Source organism: Lacerta agilis, chromosome 5, assembly GCF_009819535.1.
Source record: "Lacerta agilis isolate rLacAgi1 chromosome 5, rLacAgi1.pri, whole genome shotgun sequence".
NCBI lineage: Eukaryota > Metazoa > Chordata > Lepidosauria > Squamata > Lacertidae > Lacerta > Lacerta agilis.
The window spans coordinates 27,960,717-27,983,816 of record NC_046316.1 but is presented as its reverse complement, the minus strand read 5'-3'; the positions used below and the strand labels follow the sequence as shown (position 1 = coordinate 27,983,816).

The 23,100-nt window shown below is 42.8% G+C and overlaps 1 protein-coding gene across 1 annotated transcript in view; it reads left to right on the top strand.

Moving 5' to 3' along the window:
- The window catches only part of SGPL1 (sphingosine-1-phosphate lyase 1), a 33,454-nt gene that overhangs the window by 6,000 nt on the left and 4,354 nt on the right, over positions 1 to 23,100 (top strand). Inside the window, exons 2-9 of the mRNA XM_033149086.1 lie at positions 8,004 to 8,169; positions 9,806 to 9,873; positions 10,120 to 10,267; positions 11,643 to 11,722; positions 13,870 to 13,998; positions 20,662 to 20,750; positions 21,774 to 21,879; positions 22,077 to 22,175. Coding sequence (XP_033004977.1) covers positions 8,004 to 8,169; positions 9,806 to 9,873; positions 10,120 to 10,267; positions 11,643 to 11,722; positions 13,870 to 13,998; positions 20,662 to 20,750; positions 21,774 to 21,879; positions 22,077 to 22,175 — 885 coding nt within the window. The remainder of the gene's footprint in view (positions 1 to 8,003; positions 8,170 to 9,805; positions 9,874 to 10,119; positions 10,268 to 11,642; positions 11,723 to 13,869; positions 13,999 to 20,661; positions 20,751 to 21,773; positions 21,880 to 22,076; positions 22,176 to 23,100) is intronic.

Below are 23,100 nucleotides of genomic sequence, written 5' to 3'. Positions count from 1 at the left end.
AAACTGCTGGAGGGAGTGGAATACAGGAGTGCCTGGCATGCTCTGGTCCATGGGGTCACGAAGGTTCGGACACGACTAAACAACAACAAGGCTTTGTAAATCAGTAGGACTTAGTTGTTCCCAAGCATGTGTGTTTAGGATGTGTCCTTCTCCCTCTTTCTCCCCACCCCCATCCTAATCTAGACATACATTTCTGAGATCTCCTCTCTTATTAGTCCTCATTTACAGTTCTTTTCATTTGTAGTGTTCACTGATGCCTACATACAATGGATCTTTCATGTGGTTTGTCTTTATTTCAGACTGTCTTAAAGCTTTTCCGCTGTGGTTTGTTGTTAATTTGCATAGCTTCTTCATCTATTCAGGAATATATGAGCCTGCAGTTTAGATCAAGGAGCACCACACAATGTACACAGAATTGCGGGTCTTCAGCTTGGCTATATATCATATCATTGAAAAACAGAACAAATTATACCCTTGCAACATTCTTTTATCACAGACTCCTACCAGTCTGGGCTGATTTTTCATACTGTAGGTCAAAAATGCAGTAAGGTTCCTTAGGGTATATAGGAATTGAGCAAGAAAGCAGCCATGCCTGGAATTTTATCTACAGTGATCTCGTTGTCACTAAGAAAGGAAACCTGTTTATGGACTGTGTTACTTTAGTCTTCAAGTTGAGTCTCACAGAGCTAAATATATATTTCCCTGCACAAAGAATGCTAGCATGTCAGGGTGAAGAGTTCTAACTTAAATCTTTTCCCTGACAGGTCAGCTTTCTTTGTTTTGAACTTTCTTGTGTGAAGATACTTTACAGTGTGATAAAATGGCACAGCCCAGACTGTAGATTCTTTGCTTTGGTGAGAACTGCATTTCTCTGAAGAATCTGCATTTGAAGAGCATGGACTTCAATGGCCTCTGGAATTTTGGATCTTCAGAAGCTATCTTTGTTCTTCAGGGTGTATTTGCATTCTTAAACCATGGCATTGCTTCTAATTCCTTCCAACTTGCTAATTCCACAAACCACTGAAATACCTCGTTAGACAAGTTCTTTTTTTGTTACAAAAGTACAGGCAACTGTTGGAGTTGATGTTGCTCTTAATAAGAGTTGGAGTGGTATATGAGGGGATGCAGAAGATGTTCTCAGATTAGAAGACCAGTAAAGAGAGTACGTAATCATCAGTATTGCTTAGAGCTTTTTGCCTAGCTTGAGAAGAAGCTAAGAAACAGGCAACCCAGATACCAGGGAGCTGAGGGAAAGTCTCAGAATAGACAAGGAACTTCTGTGGCCATGGAAGGCCTTTATGTCCTCATATTATTAAAACAATTGTAATGACTAGGCAAAATACTACTAGCATTTAAAGAGCTCAGGCCTACTCTTAGCAATACGTATTTCCAGGGACAAAAACGTTTGCCCAATGGTAAGGATGAGAAGCTAAGAGAGATGGAGAGTCAGGCAACATAATAGTAAAACAAAAAAGAGTTGATCGCATGAAAGGGGAAGAAATCAGGCCCTTGGTGCATTCCAGTCAGTCAGTCGCCCCCCCCCCCATTTGCTGTCTGCCTTCTTTTCAGTTAACGCTTAATTGGAAGGTGATAGAAATTACAGCCTCTGCTTGTGGGGATCAAGAACAATGTGCCTGCTTACAGCCACACTTCTAATGTTCAGCGTTTGAGGCATTGGAGATGTCCATGCGCCATGGTTTGGTGCCTAACATCTCCATCTGGCTGGTTGGCATGGCTGCAATGCCGCACCAGTCAGTTGGTTTGCGGGGCAGCGGGGCATCCAAAGACACACACCTTTTGCTGCTGTGCTGCTACACGAATCACCTGGTTGGGGTAGTGTGGCACCAGAAAACGCACGTCTTTTTAGTGTTGTGGTGTCCCATCCTGGCACTCAGGCATCTTCACTTGGTCTCAAGTGGCCAATAGTCAGGTGCAAAATTTGCCTGGTGCTTGGCTAATTTCGAACACTGCTTGGCACCTGTATTTTGAACCAACTGAAGTATGGTTCAAGTATTTCCAAGTATTCTTCAGAGGTGGCCCCACATACAGTCCATTACAGAGGTCCACCTATATGATGCCACAGCACTGATAAGCTGATGAAAGGCACTTCACTGCCCCAGAGGCTATCAGGGACTCTGTGACAAAGTTGAGTCAAAGAGTACCCCCATAATTGCAATTTCGATCCTTTCTGGGTATACAAACAAACCCATTTCTGACCCCTGTTTTGTCATGCAGACCATTACTGATTTCACATACTTGTTCAACACTCGCTTTGCCTCACCTGAACACCATGAAAAGATAGAGAGTGAGTGTTTAGTGTTGTCAGCATACATGGAGACACCTTGCTCTGTGTCCCTGAGTAGCTTATCCCAGCAGTTTCATACAAATGTTAAAGAGGATTAACTTTCGATTGCTAGTTGGAATAACCAGGGAGATGGTTTGGAATGCTGTCCAGAAACAGGTGGAAGTATGCCCTCGCTTTCTGCATGTCATCAGCAGTTCTGTTGTGTAATGGTGGTGTAAGGAAAAGCTAGGGGATCCCTTCAAGGAGCATAGCTGCAAAGTAGAGGGTTGTTATCTCTTGTACTCTGGTAGAAGACACAAGCTTAGCAGGTTCTAATCTTCAGATCCATATATAATCATCCTGATAAAGAGCAGATAGAACAGTTCATGCTGAACTTTGAACCTCTGTAAAAAAAGGAACATGAACCTCTCTTGGATAAAAAGCACCTCTGCATAAGACAAAAAAGGATTGCTTAGCTGGCTTTCTTTGTTCCTCTTTCAAAAGGCCTCGGATAATGAAAAATGCATGCAGCTTGCTTACTGCTGCCTAATAAAGTAGGCTTATGTATGTATGTATGGATTGATAAGGAAGTAGAAGTTACTTAAGTCAAATAAGCATCTGCAAATAGACAAATGCATAGGGATTGAAGTGGCAGGCAGGGGAAGAGGGGAGTTGTGAAATTTCTGTATTTCGACATGTTAGCAACATAGGAACCTGCCGTCCACCCAGTCAAGACCATTGTCCTATCTTGCTGAGCATTGTCTACACCAGAGGTGGAGAACCTGTCAGCCTCCAGATACTGGAATACAGTTCCCATTATCCCTGGCCATTGGCCTTGTTGGTGGGGCTGATGGGAGTTAGAGTCCAACAACACCTGGAGGGCCACAGGTTCCCTGACCCTGGTCAACAGTGACTGCCAGTGGCTCTCCAAAGCTTTGGACAGCCCGTATATTGCCAACTGGTGATGTCAGGAACTGGATTTGACTTCCACATGTGCTCAAACACTTTTCATTAAAAACTATTGCCTTCATGTATCCACAAAAAAGATACATTGCCGCACCCCCTTCATAAAATAAGTAGCAAAACTTGCTAGGAACCTATAAGAAATGTGTAATATGCCTTCTCTGTTCTGTTGGCGTACGTCAGTCTCGAGAGGCAATGGAGTGCACTTGTGGCGGGTGAAGTCAACTGCTGGAGAACCACAGGGCCTGTTGTGACGGCAGAGGCGGGTAACACAAACTGCAGCCTCTTGCATTTTTGCTGCACTAGCAGCAACAAAATGGTCTCTGGTGTTCAATTTTGGGCAGTTTGTATGGAGGTTCTTGGCTGCCCAGACGACAAGACTCCCTTCTCGGCCTCACTGATGTGATTCAAAGGAAAGCAGAGCAATACTTTAAGCCAGTGTTTTTCAACCACTGTTCCGCGGCACACTAGTGTGCCGCGAGATGTTGCCTGGTGTGCCATGGGAAAAATTGAAAAATTCAAGAGAATTACTTTATATATAGTCAATATAGGCACAGAGTTAATTTTTTTAACATTTTCTAATGGTGGTGTGCCTCGTGATTTTTTTCATGAAACAAGTGTGCCTTTGCCCAAAAAAGGTTGAAAAACACTGCTTTAAGCACCAGCTTGGCTGCAGGAATTGCCAGAAGGCCTTATCCAGTGGCCTTAGGGACCCCACTCCAGATTTGTGTAGGGTTTACTCCTTAGCCCTTTTCTTCTCCCAAAGCTGTCCTGCAAGGTAGCAGGTACAGGTACAGATTTTTCCTTGAGGCTTACTCCTGAAGCCTTTTATATAGGTGCATGGCAGCAGAGGTTTAATATCAGAATTTTCCTTCTCATAGAATCATGTAATTCCTTTCAGAGGATTTTATCAATTGGAGGGATCACCTTTTCTTTTCTTTAATATGTAAAATCTTATATCTGTGCAGATATCCACATTGAAGAAAACTCCTGCACATTTTACATACCGGTATTAAAAAAAAGAAAAGAAACAGCAAACCCTCCATGGGGAGTTACAGGTAGGTAGCCGTGTTGGTCTGCCATAGTCAAAACAAAAATAAAAAATAAAAAAGCATTCCTTCCAGTAGCACCTTAGAGCAGTGTTTTTCAACCTTTTTTGGGCAAAGGCACACTTGTTTCATGAAAAAAATCACGAGGCACACCACCATTAGAAAATGTTAAAAAATTTAACTCTGTGCCTATATTGACTATATATAAAGTAATTCTCTTGAATAGGAATCAAATAAACAAATTTTTCCCACGGCACACCAGGCAACATCTCGCGGCACACTAGTGGTTGAAAAACACTGCCTTAGAGACCAAAAGGAAGGTTTCAAAGGGTTTGGACTGAAATATTAGTGCCATTTTGTTCTTAAGCCTGGGATCCTTAGAAATGGGAGTGTAGTTACAGGCTAAACTTACTAGAGGCATAGCTGAAGAAATCTGTAAATTATCCTTAACCTCTCTTGCAAGCCTCAATTCATTCTGAGCTTTGGCATTTAATAAAGGTGTCAAAGGATCCTTCTTGTCTATAACTTCCCATCTTCTCCGCTTCTGGGGTTGTAAATGTTAATTGCATTCATGATGTGGATGGCCCTAAAATGTGTAATGTTTTATATATGTTGCAAGCTGCCCAGAGTGGCTGGGGCAACCCAGTCAGATGAGCGGCGTACTAATAATAATAACAACAATAATAATTAATAATGAATAACAATAGTTATAGTTTGTTGTTGTTGTTGCAAAATAAAAGCTCATTTGAATCAGACCAAAGGCATCTCCGGCCTTGCATTTTGCTTCCCATAGTCTCCCTGCTTATTTAACTTATATGCAGAATTCATCATGCGAAAGGCTGGACTGGATGAATCCCCAACCGGAATTAAGATTGCCGGAAAAAATATCAACAACCTCAGATATGCTGATGATACTACCTTGATGGCAGAAAGTGAGGAAGAATTAAAGAACCTTTTAATGAGGGTGAAAGAGGAGAGCGCAAAATATGGTCTGAAGCTCAACATCAAAAAAACTAAGATCATGGCCACTGGTCCCATCACCTCCTGGCAAATAGAAGGGGAAGAAATGGAGGCAGTGAGAGATTTCACTTTCTTGGGTTCCATGATCACTGCAGATGGTGACAGCAGTCACGAAATTAGAAGACGCCTGCTTCTTGGGAGAAAAGCAATGACAAACCTAGACAGCATCTTAAAAAGCAAAGACATCACCTTGCCGACAAAGGTCCGTATAGTTAAAGCTATGGTTTTCCCAGTAGTAATGTACGGAAGTGAGAGCTGGACCATAAAGAAGGCTGATCGCCGTAGAATTGATGCTTTTGAATTATGGTGCTGGAGGAGACTCTTGAGAGTCCCATGGACTGCAAGAAGATCAAACCTATCCATTCTCAAAGAAATCAGCCCTGAGTACTCACTAGAAGGACAGATCCTGAAGTTGAGGATCCAGTACTTTGGCCACCTCATGAGAAGAGAAGAATCCCTAGAAAAGACCCTGATGCTGGGAAAGATGGAGGGCACAAGGAGAAGGGGACGACAGAAGATGAGATGGTTGGACAGTGTTCTTGAAGCTACTAACATGAGTTTGGCCAAACTGCGAGAGGCAGTGAAGGATAGGCGTGCCTGGCGTGCTCTGGTCCATGGGGTCACGAAGAGTCGGACACGACTGAACAACTGAACAACAACAAGTGGCCTATGCGAATTCCACAAGCAGGATTCCACAGGCTTACTCACTGCATTCTGCTATTGTGCATTTCAGTTAAGGCAAAATCACCACACCTTGGCAGGGACCTTGCTCAGAAGAATGTTTCAAAGGTTGGATGTGGAAGAACAGGTCTGAGGAGCAGACTGCAGCCGTGAAAATTTGTCTTTTCTGCAGCGCGGCTTTAAGAGAGTGGGAATTGGATACTACAGACATGGTTGACAAAGGGGGCAGGGGATCTTGGGACCGCAAATGTGAATTTGAAATATTAATTAAGGGTTGGTTTCTTTAAGGAGTATGGGCTCAAGGTTACACAGTGAGGTGGGAAAAGGTAGGAAGCAACGCTCAGCAAGTATTGAGATTGAGACTGGAAAGGCTCCTTTCTTCAGCGCGTTTGCTACAGCAGAGGTCTTTCCCCGCCTTCTACTTACAACAAAAGATGTTAGGAAAAATAAAGGAAGCTTGTGTTTAAGGAGTTACGCATGCCAGAGTTGTCCTTTGTGGGGCTAAAGTTTTGGGACCTCAAGCTGATACGGCAGATCCTGCATTGTCCATTGATGCCATTCAAAAGTCGCAGTGCAAGGCAGCCCTGTGGAAATGAACGGGAGGCTAACGTTGATGGAAGGTGTTCCGTGTTGCTGTTGAGCTGTAATTTTAAACTTACACAGGGAGAACTTACCCTGAGGAAATCTTGGGTGATGAAGAAAGCAGTTACAAAATACACAGTCTCAAGAACAGCAAACACTGGTTAGTTTTAGTGGGAGACACTAAACATGGATTTATGTTCCCTGTGCACTTGTGGTTTTTATTTTGGATTAACGGGGACTGTTTTCAGATAGGATTCATTCACATGCCAGCAAAGTCAGGCTGCACAATTGAGGTTGGTATGGTGCTCTTGTGCAACAAAAGTAGCCCACGGTCAGGGATGATGAGAGTTGTGGTCCAGCAACATCTGGAAGACCACAGGTTCCCCAACCCTACGCTAAACGGTTTGGGACAAAGTTGCTTTTAGAGCTGTCCTTCCATCTGAGCCAAAATTCTCCCTAAGATTTCCCAGGGAGGCTCTTTTTTGCATCTCCCTCAACATCTGAGTTGTGCTTGGTTGGGACATAAGTAAGAGCCTTCGTTTTGGCCACTTCTTGATCATGGACCCTCCTGCTGAGAAAAGCCCACCACACCCCTCTTTGATGACTCTCCACCTCTGTGCAACATCACTTATCGCTGAGCAAGGATTTTTCCTGTCCATTTGGGGGGTAAATAATTTTTATTAGTTTTTCCGAAACACAAATATCGTAGCTGTGAACTTTAGAATAATTGAATTGTAGAGTTGGAAGCGACCACGAGGCTCATCTAGTCCAACCCCCTGCAATGCGGGAATCTTTTTGCTCAGTGTGGGGCTCGAACCCATGGCCCTGAGAGTAATTGTCTCATGCTCTACTGACTGAGCTATCCTGCGGGCATCCTGCATTGTCAAACAAACAGTCATTCTTATCTATACACAAAAGAAACTGCAAAGCATACAGTAACAATTTCTTTAAACACGAAAACCACAGGTGTATAATAGTTTGTTAGGGCTGTAATCCAGATTCAGTAATCGTAACTGAAATCAAAAGCAGAATCATAAAGCCCCCCTTTCCTACAAACAAGATAAAATTGAACCAAAGTGTTATGAAATTACATAATTTACATTATGAAATTGCATTAAATTACATAATGGCTCTTGGTAACTCAATTTGCCGCTTCCCTGGTTTTTAAATGCCATCTCCCTGACATGCTAATACCTGTAGATGTGTTTATTTGCTGCCTCTTTTCTTCTCGATTTTATTTTTTGTATTTCATTGTTGGTGTTACTTTTGCTTTGATGGTAAAACTGCCTTGGGCATTTCTTTGAATGGGAAGGTGGGGCTAAAACACACACCTAGCAAATAAATCAGCCTCACTTTCCAGCCACATTTATTCATTCTGCCTTGGCTTTGCCCTCTGCCTCATGGTCCTTTGTCTTCTTTTCTAGGATGCAGTTGTTCCTTACAAAGAAATCCTTCTGCAGTATTTAAACGAAACAAGAAATGCCGTGAATGCAAAGTGTGCTGGGGTTGAGCCCTGGCAACTGGTAACATCCACAATTGGTGCTACCCTCCTGGTTGTTTGGCTACACATGTTCCTCTTCCAACGAGAAAGTAAGTGCTATGTGTCTCTGATGTGAGGAATTTTTTTGGGGAGGGGGTCCACTGCATTTGCGTAGCATGATGCTCTTCAAACAGGATTTCATTATTAAAAGCCCCTGACCTTCGTGGAAGCAAAGAGATGAGGTTAGAAAATCCCAACTAACTCTTCACCTTATTTTATTTCCAAGTTTATGGCTGTGTTCGGCCCTAATACTAAACTATAATTTACGAGAGCTTGGGCTTCTCTTCCAGTGCAGCTGCAAGGAGGAGAGCAGACTAACCACAGTTTGGTGTGTTGTCCAAATCCTAAACTGTGTTTAACCTTAATATTAGTGTAAACAAACTTTAATATTAGTGGAAATAAGCCAGCCAGCTTGTGTTTATAATCAGAGTTAAGGATAACCACAGTTTGCTCAGGATTGGATGCATGAGCAAGCTGTAGCTGATATAAAACAGAAACGAAAGCTTTCAAATTTCCTACGGCTCAGCCAGGGGAGATGGGGGTTGTGAGTTTGAAGCTCACTCAGCTCTATTTCTGTAATGTTTTATTCCAGGGATTGGGTACCACAGACGCTGGGGCTTCTTCTCTATATAGCCCTTGGGACTCCCACAATGCTTTATGATTTTGTTATGTTGCCCACTGCTTTGATACTTAACATGACTGGGCCGTATACAAACACTTTTAGAAGTAAAAGGCTAAACTGTGGTTTCGTTTCGAACAGCTGGCTCGAAAGTGTTCAAAGTTGGATGTTGTAGAATAGGCCCACCAAATAAAGTTATATGTTGATAGGGTGCATGGTGAAAGAGAGAGTGTGCACAAGTTACACAAATTTATAAATTAGCCTGCCCCTCTGCAGTTCAGGGTTATGGTACTGAAGAAATTTTATACTCTCTGTTGTAGGGTGTGATAGGTCTTGATATCCGTGTGTGTGTGTGAGCACATGTGTCCTCAAAGCTCGATGGAGAAAAGAAAGGTAGCATTTTAAATATGGACATGTTTGATAACACAGGCAACAAGTTGGTTCTTAGTTTAGCACAAAAGCCTTGTGTCCCCCCCCTGCGCGTTAGATTCTGCACCCCTTTGTTGGTATTAGCATTTTTCCTACAGCACATGTCCAAATATGTTCCGAGCTGCTTTCTGTGTTCATTCCATCAATAAGCTTTCAGGTTGAGTTTATCGCCCCCCCAAAAAATTGCTATGTGCAGACAGGAATCCAGAAGGCTTCAAAGCATTTCCAGCTTTGCCAAGACGGGCATGTGCCTGTGTTGCAGACATGCTAGCAGTTCATTTATATCCCTGTCCCTTCTGGTCTAAAGCATCTGGGGAAGCTTCACATGCCAAGAGGTTTCGTGCATGCCAGCCTTCTCCCGTGTACATGCAGGGTTTTGCAATTCCCAAAGATGTGCGCACGGATGTGCTTGGGATCAGTAGAGGCAGTGCAAAGGTCTTGGCAACAAATTGCTGGGAACTTCGATGGCTAGAGGGCAGTGCAGGTAAGCATGCAAGAGGGGTTGAAGGCAGCTTTCTGAAGCAGGAAGCCTTCTGTACTTAAGAAGCAGGGAGTCTTCTCTACCCTGGCAAAGAAAATAAAATTACATTTTGAAACTTTGGGGCTGAATAATTTTTTAAAAAATGTTTTCTTTCTAGGTTTAACATCACGATCTAAAAAGTGCTTCTTCAGAGTTATACGCAAATTGCCCTTTATTGGTACTATGGTAAGTTTTTAAGCATTGAGCTACTTACCTATTTAATTTGCTAGGAGGAAACATATTTTATTGCTCTATCATTTGATCCTCAGTGGGGGGGGGGGAATGAAAAGCATACCTGCAAAAAGAGGTCAGCTCGTTTAAAACTGAACTCTAGGCTTGAACTTTTTTTTACAAGGAATTTGCAATTAAATTATCCCCATGATTAGAATCTGTTCATATTATATTTGCGTGTGTGCTCGTCTATCCTAACAGATAAAGAAACAGATGAATAAGACGATGGAAGATATGGCCAGCACCTTAAGTTTCTTGCAAGATAAAACGAGTTACGTCAAAATCCTGCCAACGAAAGGCTTGAGCCAACCAGATGTGCTGAAGAAGATGAAAGAATACAGCTCTATGGGTATGAGTCTGAATGCAAACTGCCACGTGTCAATCAGTTTCAGCATCTGCTCTGCTCCAGTGCAGATGTTAATTAATAAGGAGCAGCAAATGGCTGTGTGTTACAAATACTCAGCCTTCATTCTCAATTAATGACGGAAGGATAGTTCTTGGAGAAGAGAACAGAATTAAAAACCCTGCCACTGTCTCATAAGAACGAACTAATGTTGCTAATTGCATGAATATGAGGAACTTGACTTAGAAAGTTTGGAGAGCTCCTGTTTAGAGGGGTGTAAAAAATGATTTTCATGATTTCTCCTTGCCATGTATTTTTCACAAATGTTGGACATTTCTCTCTTCCAGAAATATATTATTATAAGTTTGGGTCCCGTTCTGGAGCATGAATTCCTGCCACCTGCTGTTGTAATAGTAGTAATAATGATGATGATGATGATGATGATATTAATAATAATAATATTGTTAGTTATACTCCACCCATCTGGTTGGGTCGCCCCAGCCACTCTGAGTGACTTCCAACACATAATAGGTTAAAGGTAAAGGACCCCTGGACAGTTAAGTCCCAATCAAAGGCGATTATGGGGTGCGGCACTCATCTCGCTTCAGGCCGAGGGAGCTGGCGTTTGTCCACAAACAGCTTTCCTGGTCGTGTGGCCAGCATGAATAAACTGCTACTGGCGCAACGGGACACTGTGACAGAAACCAGAGCGCACGGAAATGCCGTTTACCTTCCCGCCACAGCGGTACCTATTTATCTCCTTGCACATATAAACACATATAAAACAACACATATAAAAACATAATAAAACAACAAACATTAATAATAACCATCTGATCCAATATAAAAGTCACAAAATCTTGAAAACAAACCACTTATATCAAGTAAATCAATATTCAATAATCCATTGGAATCCAATAGTGAACAGTAAAATCAGCAAATAAAATTTTTACAGTTCCATGGTTAATCATTGCTTTTTAACAATAGTTAGAGGCAGGCTGTCTGCCAGTGCTTAAAAAACAACAACCCCTTGCCTATCTGCTGATAGTTGTCTCTGACAAAGGGTGTCTTAAAACCTCACATTGTCTTGTTTTCAGCTGCCCAGCGTCTGATATGAGGTCAGGCGAGCGGCAGGTAGGTGTGACTTAGAAAAAAAACCAGCCTTGTTGTTCAGAAAGGGAGACCTGCTGGGCCTGATTCTGCACGCAGAGTAAAGGTTCCCCAGCTCTGCACTAGACTGTAGTTTTAATGTTGTCTCCATTTAATGTTGTGTTTTAATGTTGTCTCCATTTAATGTTGTGTGAACAGTGAATCAACTGCAGTTTTGATCGGCAAAGTGCTTTAAAATATGATGGACGGTTTTTTGTCTCCATGCTTTCAGGTGAAGTAAACTGGGAAGAAGGGAAAGTGTCTGGGACAGTGTACAACGGGGATCAGAAACTCACGGATCTGCTTGTGAAGGTAATACAGTGTGGTAATAGCTATATGTTTATACTTCGGTGTGTTGAATGCATGTGTGTAATTTTTAATGACGTATTTTAAGGGAAGCAAGTTCTCATTTTGTATTTTTTATGTTGTGAACTGCCCTGTGCTATCTTCGGGTGAAGGGCAGGGTACAAATTAAGTAATAAGGATAACTAATTATCTCTGTAATGAGGCGTTCTATTTTGAAGGAACAGGAAGGAATGTGAAGTGGAAAGCAAATTGTGACAGAAAAAAACCCACCCCACTTCTGAGTAAGTGAGGTTCAAGTAGGTGTGCTGGTTAGGCATCACACACATTGGAATTGGAAGCAGAAATTCCCCTGAATTGATGCCCTGTGAATCATTTCAAATGTATTAATGTGTCTTGCTCATAATTTTAAGGTGTGGTTTAGCTGCCACATGCTGTGACTTCCAAGCATTAATTCAGTTAAACTTATCCTCCCTGCCCCACAATTCCCAATGGAGATAGGAATTGTAGAGAAAAGGTGGAAGAGGTTGGTAAACTGTCCCTGCCCATGCCACAGTCAGTTTACAAGGAATTATTTTATCACCAATCGCTTCCTGTGAAACAAACCCGACACGTTTCTGCAATAAAAGCACGCATAAAAAGAATTTCAAGCTTCAGGCCTTGATACAAAACCTCAGCTTAAAAGGCTTGTTGAAAAAGAAAGGTGTTCAATAGTCTGCTTGACTCCCAGACAGTCCTGTGTCTCTCTTTTTCAACTTGCTTTCCTTCTGTCACAGAAAATAAGTAGGAAGAAATGTCACGCTAGCTCTATAGAGGCACCTGAGCCTCATGTGATGAGAAGAGCAGGCCTGTGCTTGTTCCCTTACTCCTCTGCAGGCCCCCCTCAGAGGTCCAGAGGGACCCTGGGCTGCTTCTAGGTTTCGAGGCCCCCAGCCATGATAGGAATGGATGGCAGCACTTGAAAATAAAACAAGGCACCAAAAGAAGAGTGAGGCACAGAAATATTACAGTTCTCCACCTTTCAACATGCACTCGATCCAACAACAGCCACTGACTGGTAGCGCTTTTGTTTATATAATTGGCCGATCTGAGTTCACCGCAATCAAACCATGTGCCATCGGAACGGATATATTTGTCTTAATATTTGTGAACATTTTAAACTCCGAAATTTGATAAAATCTGTATCAGGTAGCAAAAAGAAAACAAAAAGGTCTCTTGCCAAATCACATATTTTATTTGCTTTGATTTACAGCTCTAAGATGAGCATGTTTGTCACATTTTTGTCTGATGTGCTCAAGAGCAAGTGGTGAAACTTACCCACAATTCAAAATAAAAAATAAAAATAGCAAGGGCCTACATTTGAGGCCCCCTTTGATCTTGAGAGCCAGTGTGGTGTAGTGGTTAAGAGCGGTAAACTCGTAATCTGGGGAACCGGGTTCGTGTCTCCGCTCCTCCACATGCAGCTGCTGGGTGACCTTGGGCTAGTCGCACTTCTCTGAAGTCTCTCAGCCCCACTCACCTCACAGAGTGTTTGTTGTGGGAGAGAAAGGGAAAGGAGAATGTTAGCCGCTTTGAGACTCCTTCGGGTAGTGATAAAGCGGGATATCAAATCCAAACTCTACTTCTTGAAGCCCAGGTCACATGGCCTTCCTGGCCCCGCCTCTGATTGGTTCTGCTCCTTTGCTGTATTTTGCCTCCTTGTCCTATCCCACTACACGCCTTGGGTGGGAAGCCGCCTCTGTGTGTGCATGTAGGCTTCTCACATGATTTAGCCTAGGGGTCCCTGCTTCAGACTTTGCAGCCAAGGTGTGGATGTTGGTGGTGGAGCAGGTAGCGTCTTGAGGTTGAGGCCAGTGAGCATAGCTCCACTCATCGCTTCACGCAGCTACCATCATGTGAGACATAACTCCTATTCAAAGCTTCTGCAGCATTAGAATTTTGTGTTTGGATGATAGGATCGGTGAGAGTATGCAAAGCATTCTGGGGCAAACTTTATAGCAGAGAAAACTCCGCAGTGTCCTCCTGCGATTTCTCTTTGATGGATGGGGAGCGAGGTGACTTTCTCCTGTACATAAAGAACAACAACAGTGCAGCGTCACCTTTTCAGGGTTTACTTTGGAGGAGCTATCTCACCTGTGCCATTTTTCTCCCTGAAGGTTTATGAGGAATTTGCATGGAGTAACCCGCTTCATCCAGATATATTCCCAGGCGTGAGGAAGATGGAAGCAGAAGTTGTGAGAATGGCTTGCACGCTTTTCCACGGGGGCCCCAAATCTTGTGGAACAGTAAGTAACACAACATGAGTCTCACTAGCTGCAGTCAGTGTATTTGTGTAAATGTTAAAAGATCCATTACAGAAAAAAGTGTGTGTCTTTTTTGCCTTGTTTCCAAGGAAAGCTGGGTCTAGCCGACTCTAATGAAATTGTTATTTTATTTATTAGAATATGTATATAACCTGCTTGATGAAAGAGCTGCCTAAGCAGTGTACAAATGAAATTGTAGATAAGCCACAGTTGAAATCCACAAAACAGTTGAGAAACGAAACACCGTTAAATTTTGTTAAAGTTTGAAAACAAATTTACATAGCTAAAATATAGGTAGCTAAATTATATGTCTGGGTAGGCAGCAGAACATATATAAGCTATCCTGACAATTAACAGCTGTGCTGGCAAACTGGTGACACAGTGGACACCAAAGGTAATTTAAGGAATTGTGGACAGCCTGCCAAATACCTTGGTAATTATGCAGCCCTATTCATTAACCTGTTTTCCAAGTTGCAAGCTGCTTGGCTAGTTAGTTTACATAATGTTGATGGTTGACCTGTGCAGGCGATGAACTTGCTTGCAAATGTAAAAAGCCTTGTCATTTCCAAAGAGGACAACACCAAGAATTGTGGGTGTCCAGTTTTTGAAAAAGTCAAGTCAAAATTAAAAGAGAATTGTGTTCTCTCCCCCCCCCCCCGCTCTCTCTCTCTCTGTGTTATCAGAGCAAGTTGTATGTAATAAATATGTTGGGTGAAAATTGTGGTTGGTATTTCAGCAACTCATATGTTTAGTAGCAGCATCTTCTATATACTGTTGCCAAGAAGGTGAGCAAATAGGCACAAGTTCCTTTGGATCTAATGTGGATGGTGTTTGTTGCTGGAAAAGTTTAGGGTCAGTAAGATTCATTCATTCATTCACTTTATTTGTATACTGCTTTTACACACACACACACACACACACACACACACACACACACTGCTCAAAGCTGCTTACAACAAAGAAACAGAGAGCATTTCAAGCAACAAATCCAGCCTAAATCCAGCACAGATGTAGGCATGCTTAACCCCATTAATTTTAACTTCATGTCGTAGTTAGCCTAGGGTTTATGGCCCTAGCAATGCAGCGTCCCATCTATAAAGTGTTTCTCCAACTTGGGTCCCCAGCTGTTATTGGACTACAACTCCCATCATCCCTGACCATTGGTCCTGCTAGCTAGGGGTGATGGGTGTTGTAGTCCAACAACAGTCATGCTCTGCATACTGTCAGTTTGTTAAATGCAAGAGGCATTGTATGTGGGCCAGGATCTGGGAGCCCTGGCTTTCAAAGCTGTGGAACAGTGTGTCTCACCTATGCCAAGAGGGTGATGGGGAGGAGAGAATGGATGCCATAGATTGACTTGAAACCAACTACCGGTAGACAGTTGTTTGGCTACAGATCTATAATAGGTCAAGGGCTTGCCTTTTGATGGGTTTGATGTTTTACTGTGGTTTTATAGTTTGTTGGAAGCTGCTCAAGAGTCGCTGCGGCAACCCAGTCAAGACAGGCAGCGTATAAGCGATAAATCATCATCACCATCTCTTTACCCTGGCTTTTCATACATGAGATGCATGTATTCAGGACCTACCCTGCTCTTGCAGTTTGTTTTACATATTTTAAATACCGAATTTTAAATGGTTGTAACCTGCCCTGGAGCCTGATGATGAAGGGTAGGTAATAATCGAAATAATAATGATGCACTTTTTAAGTGAAGTATACTGATTGGCTTTTGTACCAAGAGAGACGAACATCTTTATGTCAATTTTTAAATTCTCCAGACGTTTTCCCGGAGTAAAACTGTCAGGTTCACAATACCGTTTCCAGTTCCTGGACATACATGAACTTGCAAGATGTAGTATTGCCATTTGATATGCAGGATGGTGTTGATCTCCTAACTGCATGTAAATAAAAACTATCAGAAAAAATACCAAGAATAAAAAATAATAATCTGTTTTTCTTTAGCCTGTGTTCCTTATGAACAACGAAACCAACCTCTTAGAGTTCTACTGCTACGATGCTTATCTGTGCTACGTACTTAGACTGAAACTTATGCAGTAGTTAGCCCCTTTCTCCAGGGAACACTGGGAACTGTAGTTTGCGAGGGATAGAGAAGGCTAAGGATCTCTAGCAACCAGCACCCTCACCGTACCACATTTCCCAGGAATTGTTGGGGAAGCCACGATGAATAAACTGCAATACATCTTAATGATTAATGTAGATATGCCCTAAGTTTCCCTTTCACAGTTATCTGCACTGATCCAAAAATACCTTACATACACTGTCTGTATTGGCAGATGCTTCTGTGCTTCATGTACGTTTTTAGGAATGTGAGTGTGGGGTTAATAATAATAATAATAATAATTTAATATTTATACCCCGCCCATCTGGCTGCGGTACAGTCTTTGTTAATTGATTATTGCCATGCCTGTCAATATATCTACCCCCTCCTTTATTCTTACTGTAAATTTCTGGAAGTTAAAATGTGTTTATGAAATTCTGAGCCCCCCCCCCTTTTTTTACTTGAGAGTAGAGCACAGATACTTCCTTTTCCTAATCTTTTTTTAAAAAAAGTTTTTCTTGATCTATTTTCTCGCAGTGTAGAATTGTTGAGTTTCAAGGCTGTACCTCTCAGTGCTTGTGCACGGCAGGCGTTTATCCTGAGGCCTAATAACTATGGCTGATTAATGAAAACATAATTAGGGCGCCTCCATGCGCTCTGGTTTCCGTCACGGTGTTCTGTTGCGCCAGAAGCGGTTTGGTCATTGTGTTATGTATTGGGTTTAACACATGTTATGATTCTAACCAATCGTAGAAGCGTAGGTGGATGAAAGTTCTAATGGCAAGCACTGTCAACTGCCAACTGCCAACTGGCACTTCTTGCTGGGGCTTTCAGAGTGTGTTCTTGTTTTAATATGGGAGTGAGCTGTTGAATAAACGAAGTTGCATTGGGCTTCTGACTTTTCCTGAATATTTAATAGTCATGCTGGCCACATGACCCGGAAAGCTGTCTGTGGACAAACGCCGGCTCCCTCGGCCTGAAAGCGAGATGAGTGCCGCAACCCCATAGTTGCCTTTGACTGGACTTAACCGTCCAGGGGTCCTTTACCTTTTGACTCAGGTCCTCTTAATGCATGCTATGGAGCTCCTCCTTGGCCACTTCCTTTGTAGTTGCTTCAGAATTTTTTTTAAGCTCTCAGAGTTTCACTTCACAACAAGTTTACATAAAAACCTTTGAATGATTCCTCCCCTTGGGGGGTGCATCATACAAACCTACCTCAGCCAACCCCCGCAAAACCAAACAACTTACCCTTAGATGAGGGATAGGCGAACTAAGGCCCGGGGGCCGGATCCAGCCCAATCGCCTTCTCAATCCGGCCCGCGGATGGTCCGGGAATCAGCGTGTTTTTACATGAGTAGAATGTGTGCTTTTATTTAAAATGCAGCTATGGGTTATTTGTGGGGCATAGGAATTTGTTCACTCCCCCCCCCCAAAAAAAATATAGTCCGCCACCCCACAAGGTCTGAGGGACAGTGGACCGGCCCCCTGCTGAAAAAGTTTGCGGACCCCTGCCTTAGATCTTCCCCTGTTGCTGCAAGCCAGCTGCAAGCTCCCATACTTCTGTGTCCTTCACTGACTATACTCTAGTTGTTAATCTAAAGAGGTAAGACATGCCAGAGATTTTGCCATGGAATATTTGCAGAAGTGTGTCAATGCAAGAGCAGGAGGAACAGGGAGAGTTGCAGTATGAACACAACTCTTTGTAATTAATTTCCTGAAATTAAAACTTGCAAACCTCTGCTGACTTGCAGTCTGCTAGCATCCGCCACTCATCAAATGCCACTGAGCCCAAGCATCTTCTAGCTATTACTACCCTTCAAAGAAAGTTCTTGGGCTGTTACGCTGCTAAACAAAGAAACTAAATGTGGCGAAGAGCTGTAGCAATATTCTTATTGCCTGACCCAAGGAATTTCAGGCTAATTTTGCCACATCTACTCTGTTGGGTCAGTGCCTGGGCTTGTTTTACATTGTGGAATGGGGAGCTTTCATTTTTAGTCTCCTCTCTTGCACCATATGACCTGCCACTTCTGGTTTATTTCCCGTTTACAAAGGCCGTGCGCATAGGTCTTATCGGCACTTCCAGCCTGTAATGGAGCCAGTTTTCCACTTGACTTTCAATGCAAAATATATTGCAACAGTGAGAAAAAGATTAGGGACAACGCACAGTCTGAACCTCTGGTGAAAAATGAAAGCCTGCCAAGTCATAAGAGCAGTCCCAGTGCTCTTACCCGTAAAGAATTAATTGCCAGTGGTGGCATTTTGTTTTTACCAGAGGTTCAGGCTGTGTGTCGCTCCAGTTTTGCTGTGTCTGTGGGCATAGATGTGCTGCCTTCTTGTGGGTTTCCAACCAAACTCAGAGGATTACATGCTTCTGTCGTACTGCTCTACCATTGTAACAAACTTGACATTGCCTCTTGTACTTGCAAAACCTTTCCCACTATTACGAGGAAACTATCCATGATCTTTAATCCCAGAACCAAAGGATATTCCTCTTGGTCTCTCACACACCCTTTCTGTCTTCTGCAGACTTCAGAAATGCACATCTTAAATGGGCTCTTCCCTGCTCAAACTGGCAACATTCAGAATAATCTTGTCAAGAAAGAAAGTGAAATGGAAAAAGAAGAAGGCCATTTTTTCTGCCCAGCTGTTCTGGGGTTTTAATAACTAGATATGCACTGGAAGCAGAGCTTTCCTCCCTCCCTCCCTCCCAAATGTTGATGTATGTACTACAGCTTCCATCAGTGGTTGTGCTGGCAGGTGTTGATGGGAGCTGTAGTACCACATATGAAGGGGCACCAGGTTGGGGAAGGTTAGTATGAAGATTTCCTGTCAAGTAATTTCCTTACACAAAACAGGACAGAGTAAAAGAGGAGTTTATTGTATAGGAAATGCTATCTTGGGTTTTTAGTTTTATTTTTTTTTGGGGGGGGAGATGACACCCCATGCTTCTCTTGCTTACAAATAAACCCAGCCTTTTCTTTCCAGACACATGCCGTGCTGAAATTAGCCAGTGCTTTACTCAAATCCCACTTGGGAAGAACAGCAGCACTGGGATAATAATCTTGCTGAGCAACATACAATTCCTTGTTGGTGTTTTCACAGCTGTCAGGCTTCTGCTAAAAACAAACAGTACGTCATCTGTTCTTTCTTTGTTAGAGGGATAGTGACGTACTGTCTTGTGCAATGACAGTTTGTTTTCTTGGTTTGTTTTTAAAGGGAGAGGAATCAAAAGCATGTGGGATCTTGCATTGACAAATTGTGAGCCAACATATGTAGTGGAATGCCAACATATGTGGAATGCCAACATATGTAGTGGAAGTGACAGATTAGCAAGGAAGAGTTATACCCTCTAAACTTCATTTGAGAGAGAGAGAGTGTGTGTGTGTGTGTGTGTGTGTGTGTATGTGTGTGTGTATATATATGTGTGTGTGCGTGTGTGTGATAAGACAGCTCTCCTTTTCCCTTAAAATAGTCAAATTCTTGAGATAATGCATTCAGCTTTTTTTGCATACAGAATTAGAAAGATAGCCCCAGACGTCTGCTTCATTTTTTGCTTGTCCCCCTTTTATTAGTGGAAGTCAGTCAGCTATATATGCTTGAAAAGGCAGTCAGCTGTTGCTGAGTCACCTGGCATTGGCCAGCTGCCCAATATATTGCAAAAACCAGAATAAATGTCCTGTGACAGTGATTCATACAGTCTCAAGGAGATAATAGTCTACACTGGAAGGCAACCAAGACAGTGTTATATAGGCTAAAGTTGACATCAAAGCTTTAAGCGGAGGCCAGAAAGGGTCTGAATGTGGCAGTTCTGCAATGTTCTTAGCTTGAAATTGTGCTGACAACCTCACTCAGTAATGGACTAGACTCTCATTTACATTTCTACCGCTTACAAATTTTGGATTGTCCCATGAAGAGTGGTGCACAATCTTCAAAATACCACAACTCTGCTCTTTTCTGATATGCACAGTAGCTGGAATGTTTGGAGACGCTTTTGCGCAAAGAAGTTAAGAAAGAGTGGCTTGGACGCTGGATCCCACAGCACCAGGCCAACAACAACAACATCAGCCAACTCTCTTAAGCAGACTTCTCATTCAACTGTCTCCCTTTCTCAGATTACTTCAATATGTCTCTTTGGGTTTATGTGTACCAACAAGTCTGGCTGCAGAAAAGTCCTTGCCACAACTGCCTACAGGAGCTTTTGTAGTTAACATGCTGATAGTCCAGCTGGGAGTCCCTTTGTTCTGTTAGTGCAATTTGTGTGCATGCACACGAAAGCTCATACCAAGAACAAACACAGTTGGTCTCTAAGGTGCTACTGGAAAGAATTTCCTATTGTGTGTGTGTGTGGAATTCTTCTGTTGTTAGGACAGGGTATTATTGCATCTCCTTGGCTTGATTTTGGTGTTGCTGTGACACTTACATTCTCTCCCGTGATGTGTGTATGGGTGTGCATGGTTGTCTGCACACTTCACACTCCTTCAGAGTTTCTGATAACTAGGGACTAAAATTCACTTTCCAGTATAAAACGGTACTTCCAGTTGTATGTGGTCATTTAAGTGTGTCTGTTGTTTTTAATTCCTTCTTAACAGATGACCTCTGGTGGGACAGAGAGTATCCTGATGGTCTGTAAAGCTTACAGGAATTTGGCTTACGAAAGAGGAATCAAGCATCCAGAAATGTATGTAGCCCATTCTCTCTCTCCCACACACACTTCTGTATCTTATGCTTCTGAACACCAGTTTCTGGAAACCACAAGAGCAGAGAGTGCTCTTGTACTTGGATCCTGCTTGGCCTCTGGTTGGCCACCGTGAGAACAGGGTGCTGGACTAGATGGACCATTGGCCTGATCCAGCAGGGCTCTTTTTATGTGTGTGTGGATGGATGTTTTTATTCCCCCTCCCCAACAAAGTAACTAATCACACGCTTAATATAGGAGAAGTTATTTTCATTAAGCATCTTTATAGACCGGTCACTACTTTAGCTTTTCATATGCTGGGCCAATACTTTATACCAAAGAAAATGGAATAAAAAACTTAATGGAAGGGGTAGCCAAACATGGCTCCCTTCAAATGTTTTTTGGACTCCCAACTCCCATCAGTCCCAGCCGTATGGCCAAACTTTGAATTTACTGCAGAATGGCAAAAATTCAAAAAGCACAACTTTGAAACCTCTTCTAAATGCACCCCCCCCCCAAATACTTTTGCTTATCTAGGAGCACTCTGGAGTTTGGTGGTTGTTCATGGAAGAATAAACTGTCAGTGGTGGCAGAATAATAGGATCACAAAGTTGGAAGGGACCACAATGATGATCTAGTCCAGCCCCCCTGCAGTGGGAATCTTTTGCCCAATGTAAGACTCGAACCCACGACCCTGAGCCCCTCTGTTTCAAAAGCTGCCTGCCATGCAGAGGGTGGTGACTGTTGTTTGTGACAAGCCAAATGCCCCACTGGGCATACAGAATAACTTGTGCAGTTTTCCAAATTGTGGTCTTGTGTGGATGTTGGTTTTTTTTAATAGCAGAAACAACTTATCAGAGGTCCATGCGATGCATGTATTTCTTTAAGTCCCCCACATCTCCCAGGCTTTCAGGTATATATCAGTTTATTTTTGTGCATACAAGGAGGCGATGAAACAGGAAAGAAACTAATCACGGGCAACTACAAACGTTTTCTGAGACATCTTGCTATATCTGTCTCCCCCAGGCTGGTTCCACAGAGCGTTCATGCGGCATTTGATAAAGCAGCTCATTATTTTGGGATGAAGATTGTGCACGTTCCATTGACCAAGACGATGCAAGTGGATGTTAAGGTATTGCTCAGATATTCTCAGACCTCTTATCAATAGTGTCTCTGTAAAGTGCCAAACATCGTTGGGCTTCCTAGGACAGGGTTCATCGAAAGGCCCTGTATCCCAATCATAGTTGCAGGCCTGGTGTGCCATTCTGAAGGCTGGTATCTAATAGAGCGTCTTGACTGCCTGATCATTTTCTCTTGATTTTTTTTCAGGCAATGAAGAGAGCCATTTCCAAGAATACAGCCATGCTGGTCTGCTCAGCACCGCAGTTTCCTCATGGAGTCATGGACCCAATTGAGGACGTCGCAGAGGTAAATTACCTTTGTGCTACTTTCACGCTAGGTTGCTGGAACTTTTCCCTGAAATGAAAAGCGTAAATACAGCGCTTGCAGACCAGATTATCGTATTCACCTGAGAGATACCATTGCTTGCTGTGGGGGGGGGGAGAGTCGTTTTCAGCACACAAAGTTTATCCCTTTGCCTCCTCGTCCATAGCTGATGAATGAAAAACCCAGCTGCATGCCCAGATCTGGCCTCCTGCAGGGCACCATGTGTCCATAAATACAAACCTGCATCACTTGCAAATCTTAAGATTTAGTGTCAGGAGTATAACGTATTCCTGGACACCGCAGAGTTAGACGCAGACTTTTCTGGAAGCTTCTGGCTGTTGTGTAATTGACTGGACAGCACAACGCAGGAACTCAGCAACTCACTGGATAACTATACAGTATTTATTGAAGCAACTAGTATCCATAAGTTACTATTTACAGACTTTACAAAATAAAAGAAACAGAACATAAAATCTTTCCTCTCTGTCTCTCTCTCTCTACACTGACCACTTTCTCCACACCAACACCTGCACCACACACTAACCACACTAACTACAAAGCTCTCACACAGAGCTCAGTCTTTAGGAACTCATTGACCAATCACAGGTCGTTGCTAAGGGTCTGAGAGAGAGAGCAGATCTGGGCTTTCTGCCAACTAGTTAATTGCTTGGAGATAGACAGCTGAAATTCTGCACGTAGGCAATTCTGAAATCTCTAACAGCAAAGTGACTGCAAGATCCTGATGTAGCTGAGTGCAGCTCCACCTCTTTGGAAGGTAGCTGCAAACGGTTCTGTTACCATACTTTCTGTGGGCTTAAGCATTGCAACTGCTCCTCCTTGCTGCAATGCAAGTTTTCACCAAGTGTCACCCGCTCTAGCAAAACATATGACTTGCTGAGCAGATACC